Genomic DNA, 16,605 nt, shown 5'->3' with positions numbered 1-16,605 from the left:
AAGTGGGTAGCCAACAGGCTGTGTCTCTGACCTCATCCCCCAACTGACCATTTATAATAATCGTCTAGGGGGCTGAATCCTGCTCCCGCTGAAATTGGTGGCAATCCTCCATTGACTTCAGTGTGGACAGGCTGTGCCCCTAGAATGGCAAAAGTAAAGACTCCCTCCACCAACCAAGGATCCACTTACGCTGTTCTCAGGAGGCTCCGGTTTTGCCAAATGGATCCTATGATGGGAATTCTTTGGTTAAATCTTCTGGGAAACTGATGCTGCTGCAAAAGATGCTGAAGAAGCTGCGAGATGGGGGACACAGGGTCCTGATCTTCTCCCAGGTGAGTGAAGAGAATTTCTTTCCTCTCACCTTCAAGACTCAAAGCCCAAAGCTCTGGGAATTTGGAGGGAAGGAGTCTCCTCCAATTGGATATTTTATTTACTAAGTGACAGGCGAATGTTTTAGCCTCACTTCCCTGCGGTGTCATTTTGATCACAAACGCTGTTAATTGTGTTGAAGGTAAAGGACCAGAATGGTTTTTCTACATCTGTTTCTGTACTAGGGGATTTTTATTAGATACAGATGAGATGAATCCGAGAAATGGTGACAGTGTATCTAGGGGTTAGTGCAGCAGATTTTGGGAGTAAGGATATGTGGGTTGTATTCCCGGCTCCACCAATGACTTGATCTATGGCCTTTGGCAAGTCATTTAATCGTTCTTAACATAGTTTTACCCATGTGTAAAACAGAGATAATAATACTAATTCATGTGCCCGGGGATTTTTGAGGCTTAATTTGCAAGTGCTTGCAAAGCACGCTAAGAACTCATATAAAAGGTGCCCTATAATGGCAATTAATATCTCAATAGCTTGTTTATAATGTTACTGCTGTTTCTATTCAGTCATACGCTGGGGCTATGATTTGGAATTGGGGGTGGCGCCCTTGGAATTATGCTCTTAGGCCCAGATCAGCCCTCTGGGTAATGCAAACAGCGCCTCAGGCTTCCAAACACATGTGTGTGTGTGTGTGCAAATGGCACCCACATGCCTGCTCCTTTCGGCAGCTCGGTTTCCAGGGGTGAGATGTCATTTCCCACTGGCCAAACCCACTTTTTGTTTTCAGGGAAAATCTCCCCCCAAGTATTGCATTTGTGTGCCCCCTAGTCCCACACTCCAGGGCAGTGCGCAACGGCTTATGGTGGGATTCTCTCTCTAGATGACGAAAATGCTGGATTTGCTGGAGGATTTCCTGGAGTACGAGGGTTACAAGTACGAGCGGATAGATGGAGGGATCACGGGAGGCCTGCGACAGGAAGCCATCGACAGGTTTAATGGTGTGCATTATTATTATTATTATTTGTAAAGAATACCAAAAAATCTGAGCTTTCCTTTCCATGCATGGTGCAGGCAGCAATCTAGGATGCCGGTTTAATGTCTTGGAGGGTAACGGTTCTGAGGGTGAGCCACAGGAGTTTTGTTCTGTATCAGGCAGGTGACTAACACAGTGCTAAGTCTGTGTGTGTAGTTGCACCGGCTGCACTAGTGATGGAACCAGTGTATAACGTGGTGTCTGACTGGCTGAGTATTGGCCAGCTGGTGAATATGGGTGGCCGTGTGCAGCATGTTGATAGCTACTTCCCTGCACATGTGCAAGCTGCACTTTCCCGAAACTAGTGTTTCAATGTGCGCCCCTTAAGGAGCCTGGTCTCCCAAGTGTACTAGCACTTGAAACAGGCAGTGCACGCAACGCAAAGAATCTGAATAATCCAGAACATGAATCCACTTACTTGTTTCCACAACTCCTGACACTGAGAGCTGAACTCACCGAAGTGAGCACTGCTGGGCCCAATGCAGCTAGGGGTGTCTGAGAGCAAAGTGGTTTTCAGTCTGTCAGTAATTACTAAGGCTACGTCCACACTATGAGCTCGTGATTCCCAGCTCGCGTGCACTGACTTGTGCTAACTCTTGTGGAGCTAGTGTGCTAAATATAGTCAGACAGCTGAAAACTTGACAGATGTTCTGGGCCAGGTTTTCCAAAAGGCAACAGGTGAGCCAGCCAAAACGCCTGTGTGCAATCACATGGATTGACACCTTGCAGCCGAGCTCAGAGTCTGGCTATCTGTGCCCACCAAACCCTGCCTTTGCTCGTGAAGCAGGTAACTGCATGCCCCAGGCGCACACGTGCTATGCCGGAGTGGGTTTTGCAGACATGCCTGTCGGGCTCACATTTGCAAGTCCAGCACTGTGCAGCATAATGAGGGATCTTTGTAACATGTTGACTTAGACGCTTTTAATCATGTCGCAGGGTGTCAGTGACAGGTGCTGCCTAGTCTGAAGGACTCGTATGTCTCAGTGAATTGCCAAGTTTCCTCTGTGAGCCGGTGTTTTATTTTGTCCCAATAACAGATTTCTAGTGACTGACACACTTGTTAATCCACCCCCTCCTGTCTAAGCATCAAGTTTGCTTTTGGTGGGTTCGTTTAGACTGAATGCTCCCTGTGTTTTATCTCTTAAACACAATGTCCTGCATGTCCAGCTAAACCAACGTCCCTTTCAGTCTCACCTTTCGCCACCTTGTGGGTTTGTCTTCCTCAGCTCCTGGTGCTCAGCAGTTCTGTTTTCTTCTCTCTACCCGAGCTGGGGGTCTGGGCATAAACCTTGCAACGGCCGACACCGTCATTATTTATGATTCTGATTGGAATCCCCACAATGACATCCAGGTGTGTTGCGCTTTCTTTTCCTTACGCTATAGTGAGTACGTTCCAGCTGCATCCTCCCATTTGCATTTCCTGTACGCTTGCTGGCACGCAGTGTAAATTTAAATAGTTTTTTCCTCTAAAGAGCTGCTGATGCTTCTTGGAAAATTTAGGAAGAGGTGACTCCATTTCAAAGCTCTTCTGCTTTCTGTGGCTTCTGGGATTGCTTTGGCCTCTTTGTTTTCTATGGCAGACATTTTTCATGAGAAGAGGGTCTTTGTTCCATAGGATTCTCACTGCATCGTGCTGCTTATTTCTTCTCACATTTGGGATGCTGCTGCTGTTGTTTTCACATGAGCCACTTGTGAACTCTCTAGCTGACCATTCCCACTGGGGTGGGCAGTAAGCATCTGGAGTAGGTGAGACTCCTAAGACACAAAGCAAATGCCCTAGTAACCATGGAAAAGTGAAGGGGAAACGCGGTGTAGATCCCATTTCCAGGTAAATGGTGCTAATGAACTATTGCCCTTCAGTTACACACAAGCTTTTCAACCCCTCCAATGAGATTTCCTCCCCTGTTAGGAGAGGGGGATGGAGGATAAATGCAGAACGTGTTTGCAGCTAGCAGGTTCTTGGTTTACTGCTCGCCCTTTGTTCACTGCTCCCAACTCAGCCTGTAACGCCCGTAAGTATTGGAAACACTGACTGTCTAGAGTCCCACTGTCAGGATGAGAATGGGGGGTTCCTGTCCCCAGACTGTGCCCCTGTGCGTGACTTGCTGGTGACATGGAGGGAAGGGCCCAGTTGGTTGTTGAGACCAAGGATTGGTCAGACAAGGCTTGTCAGTAACTCCCCAAGGCGCTGTTCCCCACAGGCGTTCAGCAGAGCTCACCGCATCGGACAGAACAAGAAAGTGATGATCTACCGCTTTGTGACGAGAGCCTCCGTGGAGGAGCGCATCACCCAAGTGGCCAAGAGGAAGATGATGCTGACCCACTTGGTCGTCCGTCCAGGGCTGGGCTCCAAGTCGGGCTCCATGACTAAGCAAGAGCTGGACGACATTCTGAAGTTTGGGACGGAAGAGCTCTTCAAAGACGATGTGGAAGGTGAGACGGGAAGGGAAAATGTCCTGAATGAGAAGCCCAAGAGAACGTACAAGGTCTTTTTACGCTTCACCAGCCTGTATTGTCTTGCCACTTCCCAGCCCACCCACATCCCCGCTGCCCTTTCTGTTTCAGGCATGATGTCGCAGGGCCAGCGGATCACCATGCCTGACCCTATGACCCCCTTTCCCGAAGCACCGTCATCCAAAGGGGGTGCCATCACTCCAAGCATGAAAAAGAAACATGGCAGCACCCCGCCAGGTACGTAAAGCGCTAGAGAACTGCTGCCCCCCGATGGCATTGACTGCTGGGATTAGGCAGAGCACAGTGTCAGGGGAGGGTGTGGAGGACACGAAAGGGATCAGCAAGCTTGTAGCCAGAAGATCCTTGACTTAGGCTTTTGCAGCTTGTTTGCAAGTTTACGTGCCATTTGCTCGCCTGTTCCTCTGCCTCTGTGCAATTCCTTAGTGCTTCGTTCCCCTTCCCATGCACCTGGCTCTGGGGAGGGGAACATCAAGGCAGTGCTCTGTTCCCAGCTCTGGGGAGGGTGCTCTCACGCCTCCCTGGTTGTGCCATTCAGGAGACAATAAGGACGTGGAGGACAGCAGTGTGATCCACTACGACGACGCTGCCATCTCGAAGCTTCTGGATCGGAACCAGGACGCTACTGACGATACGGAGCTGCAGAACATGAACGAGTATCTCAGCTCCTTTAAAGTGGCCCAGTATGTTGTGCGAGAAGAGGACGGTGTGGTAATGTGATTAGTATCATGTCTTGAATTTAATCTTTCTGGGTACTTTCCCGTTTGTGGTTCCTCCTCCTCTTTTCTTTTGTGTTTGGCAAATAATTCTGCAGAAGCCGGGAATCACCCCCCCGCCCTCCATGTGCATGATAGCGTTTATTGAGTTCAGCGGACAGAGCTGCCCGAGAGGCAGGTGCTCTGCGACGCTGGGACCCACAGATTCGGGCCTGGCATGGCTGCTGCCTGCCACGTTCTGGGGCTGGAGAAGGAGGCTGCACGTGGCCCTCCTATTCTACCAGTGAAATCTCAGCTTCTGAGACCACTCCACAGACAGAGCTGAGCCTTCTGCTGGGTGTGGAGACAGCCCCAGCCAGGCGAATTCACCTGTCCTACAGCTGCCTCTGGATAGCCCGGCTCCAGCGCGCCCACAGAGGGCGGTTCAGTTCTGTGCTCTGTCCCAGACTCCCTGTGTGACCCTCAACAAGTGTCTCAGTGCCCCTCTGTAACGTGGGGTAACAGCGCTGCCCTGCCTCCCAGGGGTGCTGTGAGGAGACTCTTAGGCACATGGTGAGTGGGGCCAGATAAAACCCTGACAGATGGTGTCTGAGTGGGGTGTCCTGTCCTCATTGCCCACCTCTCCTGGCGTGACCCCCGTGCTTCAAGGGAATGACCTGCCCCCAAGGCAGCAGTTGCATTTATTTTGATCTACAGAGGGGTGTGTCTGCCCAGCAGACAAAACCCCTGGGAGTCTGGGACCAAGCACGCTGCTTCTCACGTATCATCCCACTACCGCTTACTCCCTTGACAGTCGCTGGACTTGCTCTTCTTCATCTCTCTCAAGCCCACCCTGGGTGCTTATTTCTGGAAGCCCTAGCAGATTTCCCCCTGGACATTAGCAGGGTTACACAGCCATGATTGTAGGGGGTGTTTTGGGGGTACGAATGGCTGGCAGGAAGCAGTGCCCCAGGCTGACACCCAGCTGTGCCCTGGCACCAAGGTCGCCATTGCTGGGTAGGAGAAATGGCAGGAGCTGAAGCGGGACAGTTTATTGAACATAACGTTTGCACCTGGGTAATAAGGGACAGAGGCAGAGTCTCCTGCCTGCAGGGCTGGCAGCGCTTGAAGCCCCGGCATCCCCGGCACGTGTGCTCTCAGCCCTCCTCTTTTTGAAGTGCCTTTCAGGAATGGGGGGTCTGTTTGGGGCAGGGCTAGCATGGAGCTGAGATCGCCTATGCTCACCACCGTCTCACTCTCCTTTGCTTTCAGGAGGAGGTTGAACGAGAGATCATCAAACAGGAGGAGAATGTGGACCCCGACTACTGGGAGAAGCTGCTCAGGCACCATTACGAGCAGCAGCAGGAAGATCTGGCCAGGAACCTTGGCAAAGGGAAGAGGATCCGCAAACAGGTCAATTACAATGATGCCTCGCAAGAGGACCAAGGTACGACTTCTGCCTTCAGATCCGCATGGGACCGCTGTAAAGGGGGTTGGGCTGCTGGGTTTTGACTGAGAAAAAGGAGCATGACTAGGCTTTCAGTTGCACTTGGTGTTTGAGGGGTGACAGTCGCTCTGCCACTGGCTGAGCTGTTCTCCTGCCGTGTTACTAGTGCCGGGGGGAGGGGGAGATGGTATGGGACAGGTATTGTATGCAGAGCACATGGATAAACAATGTATTGCAATCAGAGTTTAGAGATCCTGGGCAGGATCTCAAGGATGGGAGGTTCTCAGAGAGCAGGTTATGGCTCCGTGAGCCCCAGCTTGTCCTGGTCTTGACACAAATCAGAGCAGCCAAGGGGTTGTTTAGGTCTTGAGAGGACGTGACATCAACTAGGGTTAGTTCTCGTCCTGTAGCGCTGGACTCTTTGGAGTCATGGTCCTGCCATGCTCTGTCTTGACAGTAGGTGGAATCAGTCTGGTGGCTAGGATGCCATGCATTGGTCTCAGTGATGCCAGCTGGTTATGCTCCTCAAGGGACCCCATCCATCAGCTGTGAATTGGCAGAGCAGAGCTGTATTCCAGCTGGTCCCCACCACCCCTCTGTGTTGGGATGGGGGGGCAAAGATGGGGAAATGCCCCCCTTACCAGGGGCTTCTCACACTGGCAGCAGTGGCCAGACTTCTGCCCCTCTCTGCCGCTCAGGTGGGAAAGGCCTTGGCAAGTAGAAGGACTAGGTCCATCCAAACATCTCTAGAGAAAGCTCGTCCCTGTGTTGAGTCCCAGATCTCTCTCCTGAGGGCATGTGGAGAGGTTGGCTGGCACAAGACCGCTCCTTTGACCTCTGTCCCCCTGTGCTCTGCAGAGTGGCAGGATGAGCTCTCTGATAACCAGTCCGAATACTCCATCGGCTCCGAGGATGAAGATGAAGACTTTGAAGAAAGACCCGAAGGTCAGAGTGAGTTATGGCATTTATTACTCTTCAAATTCCTCCCTCCCGACAGCACCAGGGATTTGCCTACCTCCCTGAGTTGCCCTCACCAGCGCCAGGTCCTTCGAGAATGACAGACAGGCAAACTGGATAAAACCATATTGGCTGGAGGAGACTGGCTGGTGGGTGGCAGATTTGAGAGGTGGGGTACCCCTGTTAGCCCCCTGCTCCTCTTCTGGCCTCGGTCAGGAGTGGCTGCACACTGGCTCCATTTGCGGGCTTTTGGGTCTTTCTGAAATGCCTGGAACATCCCAGCCTGGTTCTTCATAGAGAAGCTCTGTGTCAAAAGAGCCCCTGGAACCAATTGTTGTGCTTGCTGGTGGTCTCAGAGGAGCAGCTGTGGACTGAATGGGCCATGGATGCTGAATGTCCCTGGGACGAGATGGGGCCTGGAGGCAGACCATCCTGGAGAGGCTTGCAGGAGTCTGTCCTCTGTGAGGGTCTTCTTCACTTTGCCTTTACCATCCTGCTTCCCCCAAAGGCTTCAGGATGCTGCCTCCTTTGAGAGAGAATTTCTTCCTGGAGCTGGTCAGTGCTGCTCCAGGCGTTGGCTCACTCCAGAATGATACACGATGCTTCCTTCTCCGCTACTCAGCGGCCCAATGTGCCGCAGCTCGAGCTCAGCTCCCCACGTGGCAGCATGTTGCTGTGACCTGAGCCCAGTATCAGCTGTTTAATGGCACGAGGGGTAATTGGTCGCTAAGGTGGGTCTGGTTTGGCGTTGCCAGGAGGCCTCCTTTTGTGCCTAGCTCTTTCCCTTACACTTAGATGTCACAGCCTCTCGGGTCCCAGACACAGTTATAGTCTAGTCCTTGCGCTGTGGTGAGAGGCTCTTAGGAGATATGATCCATCCCTGGGCCGTCTTGACAGCAGGTGGAACGGGTGTGCTGGGTAGGATGTTGCCTGGCCATCGCTGACCATATCAAGAGCGTTCCCTTTGCTGCATTGCTGTGTGACATTAGCCAGTGGGAGACGGGTCACCATCTGCATTGGACCTGCGCACCAACACCTGTTCTACAAAAGCATCCTGCATCTCTGTGGGTGTTCCCCACTGAGCCTGTTATGTACAGCCTGCAAATTCTCCTAAGCCACAGGCTGAATTCAGTGGGTCCTTGCAGTGCATGAGGGAGATGTACCAGGTGTGGCCACAAGAGGTCCCCAGGAAAACAACAGCTTAGACCCATAAAGCTGCCATTGTGTTCAAGCACCCAGGGCTTTTCAGCGGGAATGAATGCAGGATGATTTCTCCGGCACAGCGGTGTGATGCACAGAGAACTGGACCCTGATGCACACAATGGCTTGCCCAGAACTCAAGGCCCAGCAGTGATGTTCCTGCTCTGGCCAGGGTGTGCACAGAGTTTGCTTCTGTCTTGTTTGCAGAGAGGATTCTGGGACACTGCTGTGAGCCACTTTAAGGTACCAGACTTCTCCCTACAGCCTTATCCTGGCCACAGCTCATGTGCCACATCCCTTCTGATCTTACTGGGACCTGCACATGGGTCACAAGCACCATCTGTCCCAGCCTGTAATGACTGGTGTGTATGCTGAGGGAACCTACAGTAATATCCACATCAGAGCAGTGCAGGGACTGGTTCTGGTGTGCCTGCAGACCTGTCCCAGGGCTGGCACTCCGGGTTTTCTCCATCAGCAAATGTGGCTTCTTTACAGAGTATGTCAATTGTCTGTAGGTGGCAGGAGACAGTCACGGAGGCAACTGAAGAGCGACCGAGACAAGCCTCTGCCCCCTCTGCTGGCAAGAGTTGGGGGGAACATTGAGGTAAGCCATAGTGTGACTGCCATAGGGGTAGAGCCAGAGCCAACCTTACCCCGTTGGGGTGCTTGGCCTGAGTCATACTTGTATCGTCAATTCTGTTCAGACTAGCTCTGGCTAAACCCTGCTGCAGTGTATGTGGTGCTCAGAGATGTCCTGTGCTCTTGCAGGGTTATGCTAATGGCCGTGCTCTCTGCAGGTGCTCGGATTTAATGCCCGGCAGCGGAAGGCCTTCCTGAACGCTATCATGCGGTGGGGCATGCCGCCCCAGGACGCGTTCAACTCTCACTGGCTGGTCCGAGACCTTCGCGGGAAAAGCGAGAAGGAGTTTAGGTAAAGGCTCCCTGGAGGGACACAGACAGCTCCTGGTTCTGGGCTCTGGTTGGCTGCTTTCTGCCATTTTCATTGGACTCTCTCACGCATGCCGTACAAGCAAGCACTCGAGAGAATCTCGGCTCCCCGGGGGGGCGTTTGCATTGCCCAGTGTGTGGACCCCGGCAATTGCCCTGGATATACCAGGCCACAGCTCCCGTAACCAGGCCCCGCTCCATTCACTTCAGTGGAGTTTCGCCTAGAGTCGGTCTCTCCTCAGGCCGCCCCCTTGGTGCGAGGGAGAGGCAGAAGGGCTCACACAGGACATGGCACAGTCAGTTAAAAGCAGCTGTTGGCTCTGTAGAAATGACGAACAAGACTTCCCAATCAGAACTGTGCTCCAAAGAGCCATGAAGCCCCTAGCATGGTCACTGCCCAGGCTCTGCGTCGGTGGAGGGGACCCCGGGCTTGGACAGGCCATCAGCCCTTGCCTATCTTGACAGGTTTCCTAGGCAACTGCATCATTTAGCTTGTAAGCTCTTCAGGATGGACACTGCAATGGAGACTCTACTGCTCCAGTGCTATAAATAATTACACTTCACACCCGGAGAGACACTGACCCACAGTATGGAAACTAAAGGAGAGCAAAACGAATGGCTCCCTATAAATACACATGGCTTCTCTCCCTCCCCTGAGGTTCCGGTCGGGAACAAGAACTTCACGCGCTCCGCACGGGGAGGAGAGTCCAGGGCACCTCAGTCAGACTGAACTCTTCCTTTCATTTCCCAGGGCTTATGTCTCTTTGTTTATGAGACATTTATGTGAGCCTGGAGCTGATGGTGCCGAAACCTTCGCGGATGGTGTTCCCCGAGAAGGGCTGTCGCGCCAGCACGTGCTGACGAGGATAGGAGTTATGTCACTAGTAAGGAAGAAGGTGGGTGAGTAAAATTTGAACTGTGGCATTGCAGGTATGTTCTGAGCTCCTGTGAATGTCGCAGACCCTGCTGAATGGCTTCTTGCCAGTGATCCACTGAATATGCCTCTAAGAATCAATGAAAAGACATGCATTGGGGTCTATGAACACAAGCTGCTTGCTAAGTCCTATGCGTACTTGACCTCTGACCGCCCAGCCTGACCTCCTGTACATCACAGGCCAGAAAACATCCCCCACTGATTCCTGCATCCAGCCCAGCACCTGTGGTTGATCCAGAGCATATCTTTGAGCAAGACACCTGATCTTGATGTTAGACCCTGATTCAGCTAGATACTTAATCACCTGCTGAACCTTAAGCATGTGAGTGGTTCTGCTGAAGCCAATGGAACGACTCGTGTTTAAAATTAGACATGTGCTTAAGTATCTAGCTGAACTGGGTCTTCGGAGTTGCCAAGTGATGGGGAACTTTCCACATCCCGTGGTTAAAAAACATTGGTTTGGATTTGGGTGAAGGTTCTGATTGTATCTGTACTATTGTATTGTATCTGTATCGAATAGTATGTACAGATGTGATCTCCTCACCTCAAAAAAGATATTCTAGCACTAGAAAAGGTTCAGAAAAGGGCAACTAAAATGATTAGGGGTTTGGAGAGAGTCCCATACGAGGAAAGATTAAAGAAGCTAGGCCTCTTCAGCTTGGAAAAGAGGAGAGTAAGGGGGGATATGACAGAGGTATATAAAATCATGAGTGATGTTGAGAAAGTAGATAAGGAAAAGTTATTTACTTATTCCCATAATACAAGAACTAGGGGTCACCAAATGAAATTAATAGGGAACAGGTTTAAAACAAATAAAAGGAAGTTATTCTTCACACAGTGCACAGTCAACTTGTGGAACTCCTTACCTGAGGAGGTTGTGAAGGCTGGGACTATAACAATGTTTAAAAGGGAACTGGATAAATTCATGGTGGCTAAGTCCATAAATGGCTATTATCCAGGAAGGATAAAGAATGGTGTCCCTAGCCTCTGTTCATCAGAGGATGGAGATGGATGGCAAGAGAGAGATCACTTGATCATTGCCTGTTGGCTTCATTCCCTCTGGGGCACCTGGCATTGGCCACTGTCGGTAGACAGATACTGGCCTAGATGGACCTTTGGTCTGACCCGGTACAACCGTTCTTATGTTCTTAATTGCCACCAACCTTCAGATACCCTCTGGTGAGCAACCACAGTTCATTCTGAGACGAGATCACACTGGGAATGGAATTGGTGCTGACATCAAACTGGGAAAGGGTAAAATGCCAAAACGAGAGACCTCCGTTTATGTGGTGTCTTTAGAGACACCTGCGCTCAACTGTCCAGGAAGGATGGGAAAATGCAGTGTAGGAGAAACCACCTAGAGCAATGTGAAGTGCCTGGGGCATGTGGGAGAGAACTTGTGGCATGAAAGGGAAAGAGAACAGCAACGTCAGATACATCAGGGGAGAAAGTAAAGGTAAAGCAAGCAGCTTTCAAGTGGCGGCATGGACCACGCAGGAACCAGGCCTGTAAATTAACTCTGATCAGTCTGTGTGTGTTCAGGCTTCTGGTGACACCTGTCTCACCCCAGGTATGCATGCAGACTATCATTAGGCATTAGCATGGTCACTTGTTTGCCCAGCCACTTCCGTGCTAGTAACTGGATACCTTCTCCTTCCAGACATGTCTCCCGCAGAGTAAATGCAGGGACAGCAAGTGAGAGGCAAAGTCTGTGGGAGCCTGGGGGACTTCTCAGCTCTGCTTCTGCATGTGAAGGGCCCCCCGTTAGCTCACCTGGTAGAGCTGCTGCCTCTCATTCCTGAGCCTGGAATGCAGCAAAATGCAGAATGTCTGTGCTGGTCCGGACACGGGGTAGGCAACTGTGCTGGCCAGTCAGATCTGCTCAAGTATCTGGCTGCTGGCTGGCAAACGCAACAAAGCCACTGTGAGCTTGTGCTCACCCGGACACTGATGGCCACACAGTCTGTGAGGCTATAAAATGCTGGGAACTTCTCTGATTGGCAGCTCTGCTGTCTGACTGTATTTTACAAGCTAACCGGGTGTGTTATTCATGAATGTATCTGGGTCTCAGGTTCAGGAGTTTGAACATGTCAATGGGAAGTACAGCACCGCTGATCTGATCCCGGAGGGGCCAGAGGGCAAGAAATCCAGTGAGGTTGTCTCTTCTGATCCAAACACCCCTGTCCCAGCCAGCCCCGCACATATGCAGACTGGGCCAGCAGCACAGCCAGGTAAATGTGACAACAAGGGTGCTTTATGGAGAGCATAATCCTGGGGCCAGAAACTGCTGAGACAGCGAGATGGACCCAGGTTTCCAAAAGTGGTTGGAGTTGTTCAGATGTCCAGTAAGCAGGCTGCCACCTTCTGCAAACAAGGCCCTGCAGGGTGTTTGAAGTTGGGCACCCAAAATCACAAGTCGCTTTTGAGAATCTTGGCCATGGTGACTGAGATCACAGCAACTGGCTTCTCTCTGATAACGCCCCACAACGGCTGTCTTCACTGCCAAGTGAACTCGAGCTCTCTACACACCAGTTAACTCCTCTTGAGTTAGGCACTGGCCTCGTCTACACTAGGGACATACATCGGCAGAGCTACGTCTCTCAGGGGGGTGAAAAATACTCACCCTTGAGAGAAGTAGCTATGCTGACCTAACCCCTAGTGCAGACAGTGCTAGGTAAAGAGACAAATTCTTCCGTCAGCCTAGCTCCTGCCACCTGGGGAGATGGATTACCGACGCTGACGGGAGAAGACCTCCCAGCGCTGTGGTGAGTGCCTACCCTGAAACGCCAGGGAAGCCAGGGTCCACAGGGCCATTTGGGATCCACTGGAACTTCTGCTGAGTTCTAACATAGTTACAAGCAGTTCTTTCCCTCTCAATAACAATGGTAAGTTAACAGTTAGACGCAGTTACTATGGAGCCTTTGAGAGGTTTGTGTCTATTTCGAAGTTAAGGATGAAATTGCCTAAAACCAGCAACACTTGACTTAAAAATAAGCTTCCCACTCATAATCCTTGGAATTCAGTTGAAAAGTTCAATAGCACTTTTCAGCGAGGCTCGATTCCCAAAGGGTTACTCTTACCCGATAGCACCAGGCTCATGGCCCAGCAGAGTGCAGTTTACGTGGTGTCCTTTGTTGTTGTTTCAGACAAAACAGAAATACAGTTGGGGTTCCAAGAGGAAAAGGAACAAATGGAGCCAAAGCCCAAGAAGCCAGCTGAGAGCCAGGTAGGGAGGAGTTCCTTTCACCCTGCTTTTCATGGAGCTCGCAAACCCCATTAGCAGCACACGCAGTGTCCCCAGGATACAGCAGAGCTGGGCTGAACCAGCAATTCTTTCTCTGCTTCCCTTGGCCCTGTGTCCCAACCGCTTCCTCTAAAATAAAAATACAACAAAGCCTTTCCCAGAGCTCCCCGCTCAGCCAGCCAAACCTGCTGTAGGTCAGACAGAGGCAGTTTACGAGGACCCTTCCCTAGCTGGCCACAGGGACGAGGCTCTTGCTTCTGCCATCCTCCGAGCCCTTGTCTGCGTTCCCTCCCCCCAGGGGCAGCATATTCTGCCGTCTCAGGAACCTTTGTATGCTCCGGAGCGTGGGGCATGCTGCAGGCTTCTCCACCCTCTGGGCTACCGCTGTTCACGCAGAAGGGTTTCTGTGGCCTTTCCTTCCTCGAGTGTCCTGAGTACTGATCTTATGGCCTCCAGAGTGACTAGTGCTTCATCTGCCCCATCTCGCTGCCCAGAGTCTTTCAGCACCCCGTTTGTCTGCGCTGGTCTGCACAGTGATCCCCAGCCCCTGGTGCCCTGCAGCGCTGCTCAGATCCGCTGGCTCCTTGTCCTGAAGCTCCTGCTGAGCATTTCCCTGCTGCTCTCCCAGCATCCTGTGCAGCCCACCCTCACCATCCCATTACAAGGATGCATGCTCGGTGCCGCCCTCCCCTTGGCTGAGTAAATAACTCAGTGAGCCCCCCTGTGTGAATGAACACAGCGCCCCCTGCCTGGCCCCAGCCTGACCTTCGCCTTGGGCCCCTATGGGAGTCCTGCTGGCCCTGACCTTAACCCTGGCCTGGAACCTTTCGCAGTCCCAACTCTGACCCTAAACTGGGGAGAGCTACAGGTCTTAACTGTAACCCCAACCTGCTGGCCCCAATCCTGATCCTGGCCTGGGAGCCCCGCTGGCCCTGGCCCTTAACTCTCGTTTTGGGCCAGCAAGTGGCCCCATATGTATCAGTCCATATGCCAAGGTAGGAAATGGCAGCTAATCTAATGGCTGAATTGTAGGAATCTCACCACAGCACATCCTGATTTCCCCCCGTTTCCTCTCTTCAAGGGCATTGTTACAGCTTAATGGTACTGTTCAGGTAGCTAATTATTTCCTAACCTATTTCCCTTTATGTATCTACAAACTGCACTCGGCAGGGATGTCTGTCTGCACAGCCTGGAATTCTGAAAACCTGTGATGGGAATTGTACTGCTCAGCCCTTATGCTGCGTAGCACATTCTGGTGACAGGTGCTTTGCAAAGGAAGGGTTACGCACCTGCCTTCCCTCACGGATCATGTTTAAAGCACTAGTAACTGATCCACATAGCTGTGTAGTATTACCCCAGTACTCCTGAGAGGGAAACCGAGGCAGAGAGGTTCAGTGACGTGGTGTCAGCTGTAAATCAGAGCCAAGGCAGGGCTGCTGGACCACGTGTCTCTGATCGGTTATAGTCAGGGCTTTCTGGGCAGTTTTGCAGTAACATATCCTAAGTCTTTTGAGCTAAAGTGGCTAATGTGGTGTCCTCACTTGAAATCAAGGGTCCAGCAAGTGCAGAGAAAGCCGAGAATGAAGAAAGCCAAGAGAGCTCTGGAAATGAGGAGAAACCGAGAGAAGAGAAACAAGAAGAGAGCGAAAAGGCTGAGCCTTTGCCTGAGCGGCTGCCGGTGAGAGGTGAGGCAGCCTGTGACTCTGGTGCACCCGCTGCATGTGGAGCTTGTTCGCCCAGCATCCATGATGTCTGGGGCAGACCCAGCTGTCACAGCATCACTGGAGAGACTGTTTCCTTCCTTGTTCAAGCCTGTGTGCATTAATGCGGTGCTCCCCCAACGAGGATAATAGCCTTCTCCTGCTGCTAGCTTAATAGCTGGTCCTGTAGTTCAAGCTACTCTACCTCAGTGCCCGAAGGTGCAGGGTTCAAATCCTCCCAGTGTTGCATGATGGGGTTGTTACAGTTGTACATAATGGAATTTGTACCTAGGAAAGTCCATAGAATACTGTATTAAAAGAATGTAAAGGTTGCAACGTCAATTACCCACAAGTTAAGAAATGCCCGTGCAACCTTAATTGGCCCCCCTTGTGTGTATTACCGTAGAATCTGTAATTACAAGATCACATTCTATTTTTCCCCATAGTTTTTAAGGAACCTTTTTTGTATGTAATGTAAAGCAGAGTGGCTAATCTCTCTGCGGAAGACATGCACCCCTCTTTCACAGGCCTATGCCCGCTAAGTGGGACTTCAGTCTTGTGCTGGTGCCTCACATAGGGGTGAATTTCACCCGAAGAGCGTGTATCCTCATGCTGCTGGGAGGGCTCTAGCGCTGGGTCTAACGCTAGAATAAGCTCTCAATTTTAATAACGTAATGTTTGCATCCGTTTACGATGCAAATTGAGGTTTCCCTATCATACCACAAAATGTTTCAATTTTGATGAAACTGCATTTTCTGACAGAAAACTGTCCTGGTGGCCATGTGTCTACCAGCTGTAATATGCAGGCAAACAAATACTTTGCAACTTTAAATAGGAAAGGCAAATCAATCCAGCGACACTGGTAGGCATTTCTGCCCGTTAATCGTCTTTCATTGTCCTATTTAATTCCTGCAGATGAGGCAATTCAGGAAAAAGAAAAGCCATTGGAAAAGTCAGAATTAAATGCCTGCCAAGGTAAAGGGGAAGATAAAGAGTACAAGCCAGGTAAGATGCCCATGGCCTGAACTGCAACAGAGAACTGATAAAAACGAAGAGTAGAGTGTTGTGTGTGTTCTGGAGCAGTGTGCATGCGTGTGAAGGGGCGTGTGCCATGTGTCTATAGTGTGTTTGGTCAGGGAAAGGGGGATATAAAAGCAGCTCCTGCGAGTTCATGTTTGTGTTGTGTTGGTGCCCACAGGCTGTGATCACTATGTATACACCTATCACTATGTACACACCTATAGCGATAAGCCAGATCCAGCCCCAAAGAGCTCAATTATGATGATCAAGTGCATTTATGGACCGTGTTTGCGGCTCCTACACCTCACCTTTGTGAGAAACGGCAGCGCACTTGGGAGCTGTGTACTCTGCCGCTTTGTGCCGACTTTCGCTCTGTGGCTTGGATTCACAAGTGGAGACGGGGGCCAAGCAGCATGCAAAGAGTCTGTGCGAGAGCCAGAATGGGCCTCAGGAGGGACTTAGGGTCTTTCTACCCTGCAGTTAGACACCCGCGGTTGGCCCGTGCCACCTGACTCAGGCTCCCTGGGCTTGGGTGCAGTCTGAGCTCTGGGCCCCTCCCACCTTGCAGGGTCCTAGAACCTGGGCTCCAGCCCAAGCCCAAACGTCTACACTGCAATTAAATGGCCCC

At 51.3% G+C, this 16,605-nt stretch overlaps 1 protein-coding gene across 4 annotated transcripts in view; it reads left to right on the top strand.

Annotated features, from left to right (window-relative positions):
* The window catches only part of CHD5 (chromodomain helicase DNA binding protein 5), an 85,546-nt gene that overhangs the window by 55,807 nt on the left and 13,134 nt on the right, over positions 1 to 16,605 (top strand). For 3 of the 4 annotated variants that reach the window (XM_030537499.1, XM_030537502.1, XM_030537501.1), the window contains 15 exons: positions 201 to 332; positions 1,208 to 1,325; positions 2,587 to 2,711; positions 3,562 to 3,793; positions 3,926 to 4,051; positions 4,371 to 4,543; positions 5,800 to 5,974; positions 6,833 to 6,925; positions 8,647 to 8,735; positions 8,929 to 9,062; positions 9,831 to 9,975; positions 12,085 to 12,244; positions 13,160 to 13,239; positions 14,810 to 14,942; positions 15,873 to 15,962. In XM_030537499.1, coding sequence (XP_030393359.1) covers positions 201 to 332; positions 1,208 to 1,325; positions 2,587 to 2,711; positions 3,562 to 3,793; positions 3,926 to 4,051; positions 4,371 to 4,543; positions 5,800 to 5,974; positions 6,833 to 6,925; positions 8,647 to 8,735; positions 8,929 to 9,062; positions 9,831 to 9,975; positions 12,085 to 12,244; positions 13,160 to 13,239; positions 14,810 to 14,942; positions 15,873 to 15,962 — 2,005 coding nt within the window. The remainder of the gene's footprint in view (positions 1 to 200; positions 333 to 1,207; positions 1,326 to 2,586; positions 2,712 to 3,561; positions 3,794 to 3,925; positions 4,052 to 4,370; positions 4,544 to 5,799; positions 5,975 to 6,832; positions 6,926 to 8,646; positions 8,736 to 8,928; positions 9,063 to 9,830; positions 9,976 to 12,084; positions 12,245 to 13,159; positions 13,240 to 14,809; positions 14,943 to 15,872; positions 15,963 to 16,605) is intronic. The other variant, XM_030537500.1, reaches the window with a different exon arrangement.

Source organism: Gopherus evgoodei, chromosome 18 (genome assembly GCF_007399415.2).
Source record: "Gopherus evgoodei ecotype Sinaloan lineage chromosome 18, rGopEvg1_v1.p, whole genome shotgun sequence".
Classification (NCBI taxonomy): domain Eukaryota; kingdom Metazoa; phylum Chordata; order Testudines; family Testudinidae; genus Gopherus; species Gopherus evgoodei.
The sequence above is the reverse complement of the archived record's forward strand: the minus strand, read 5'-3'. Positions and strand labels throughout refer to the sequence as shown.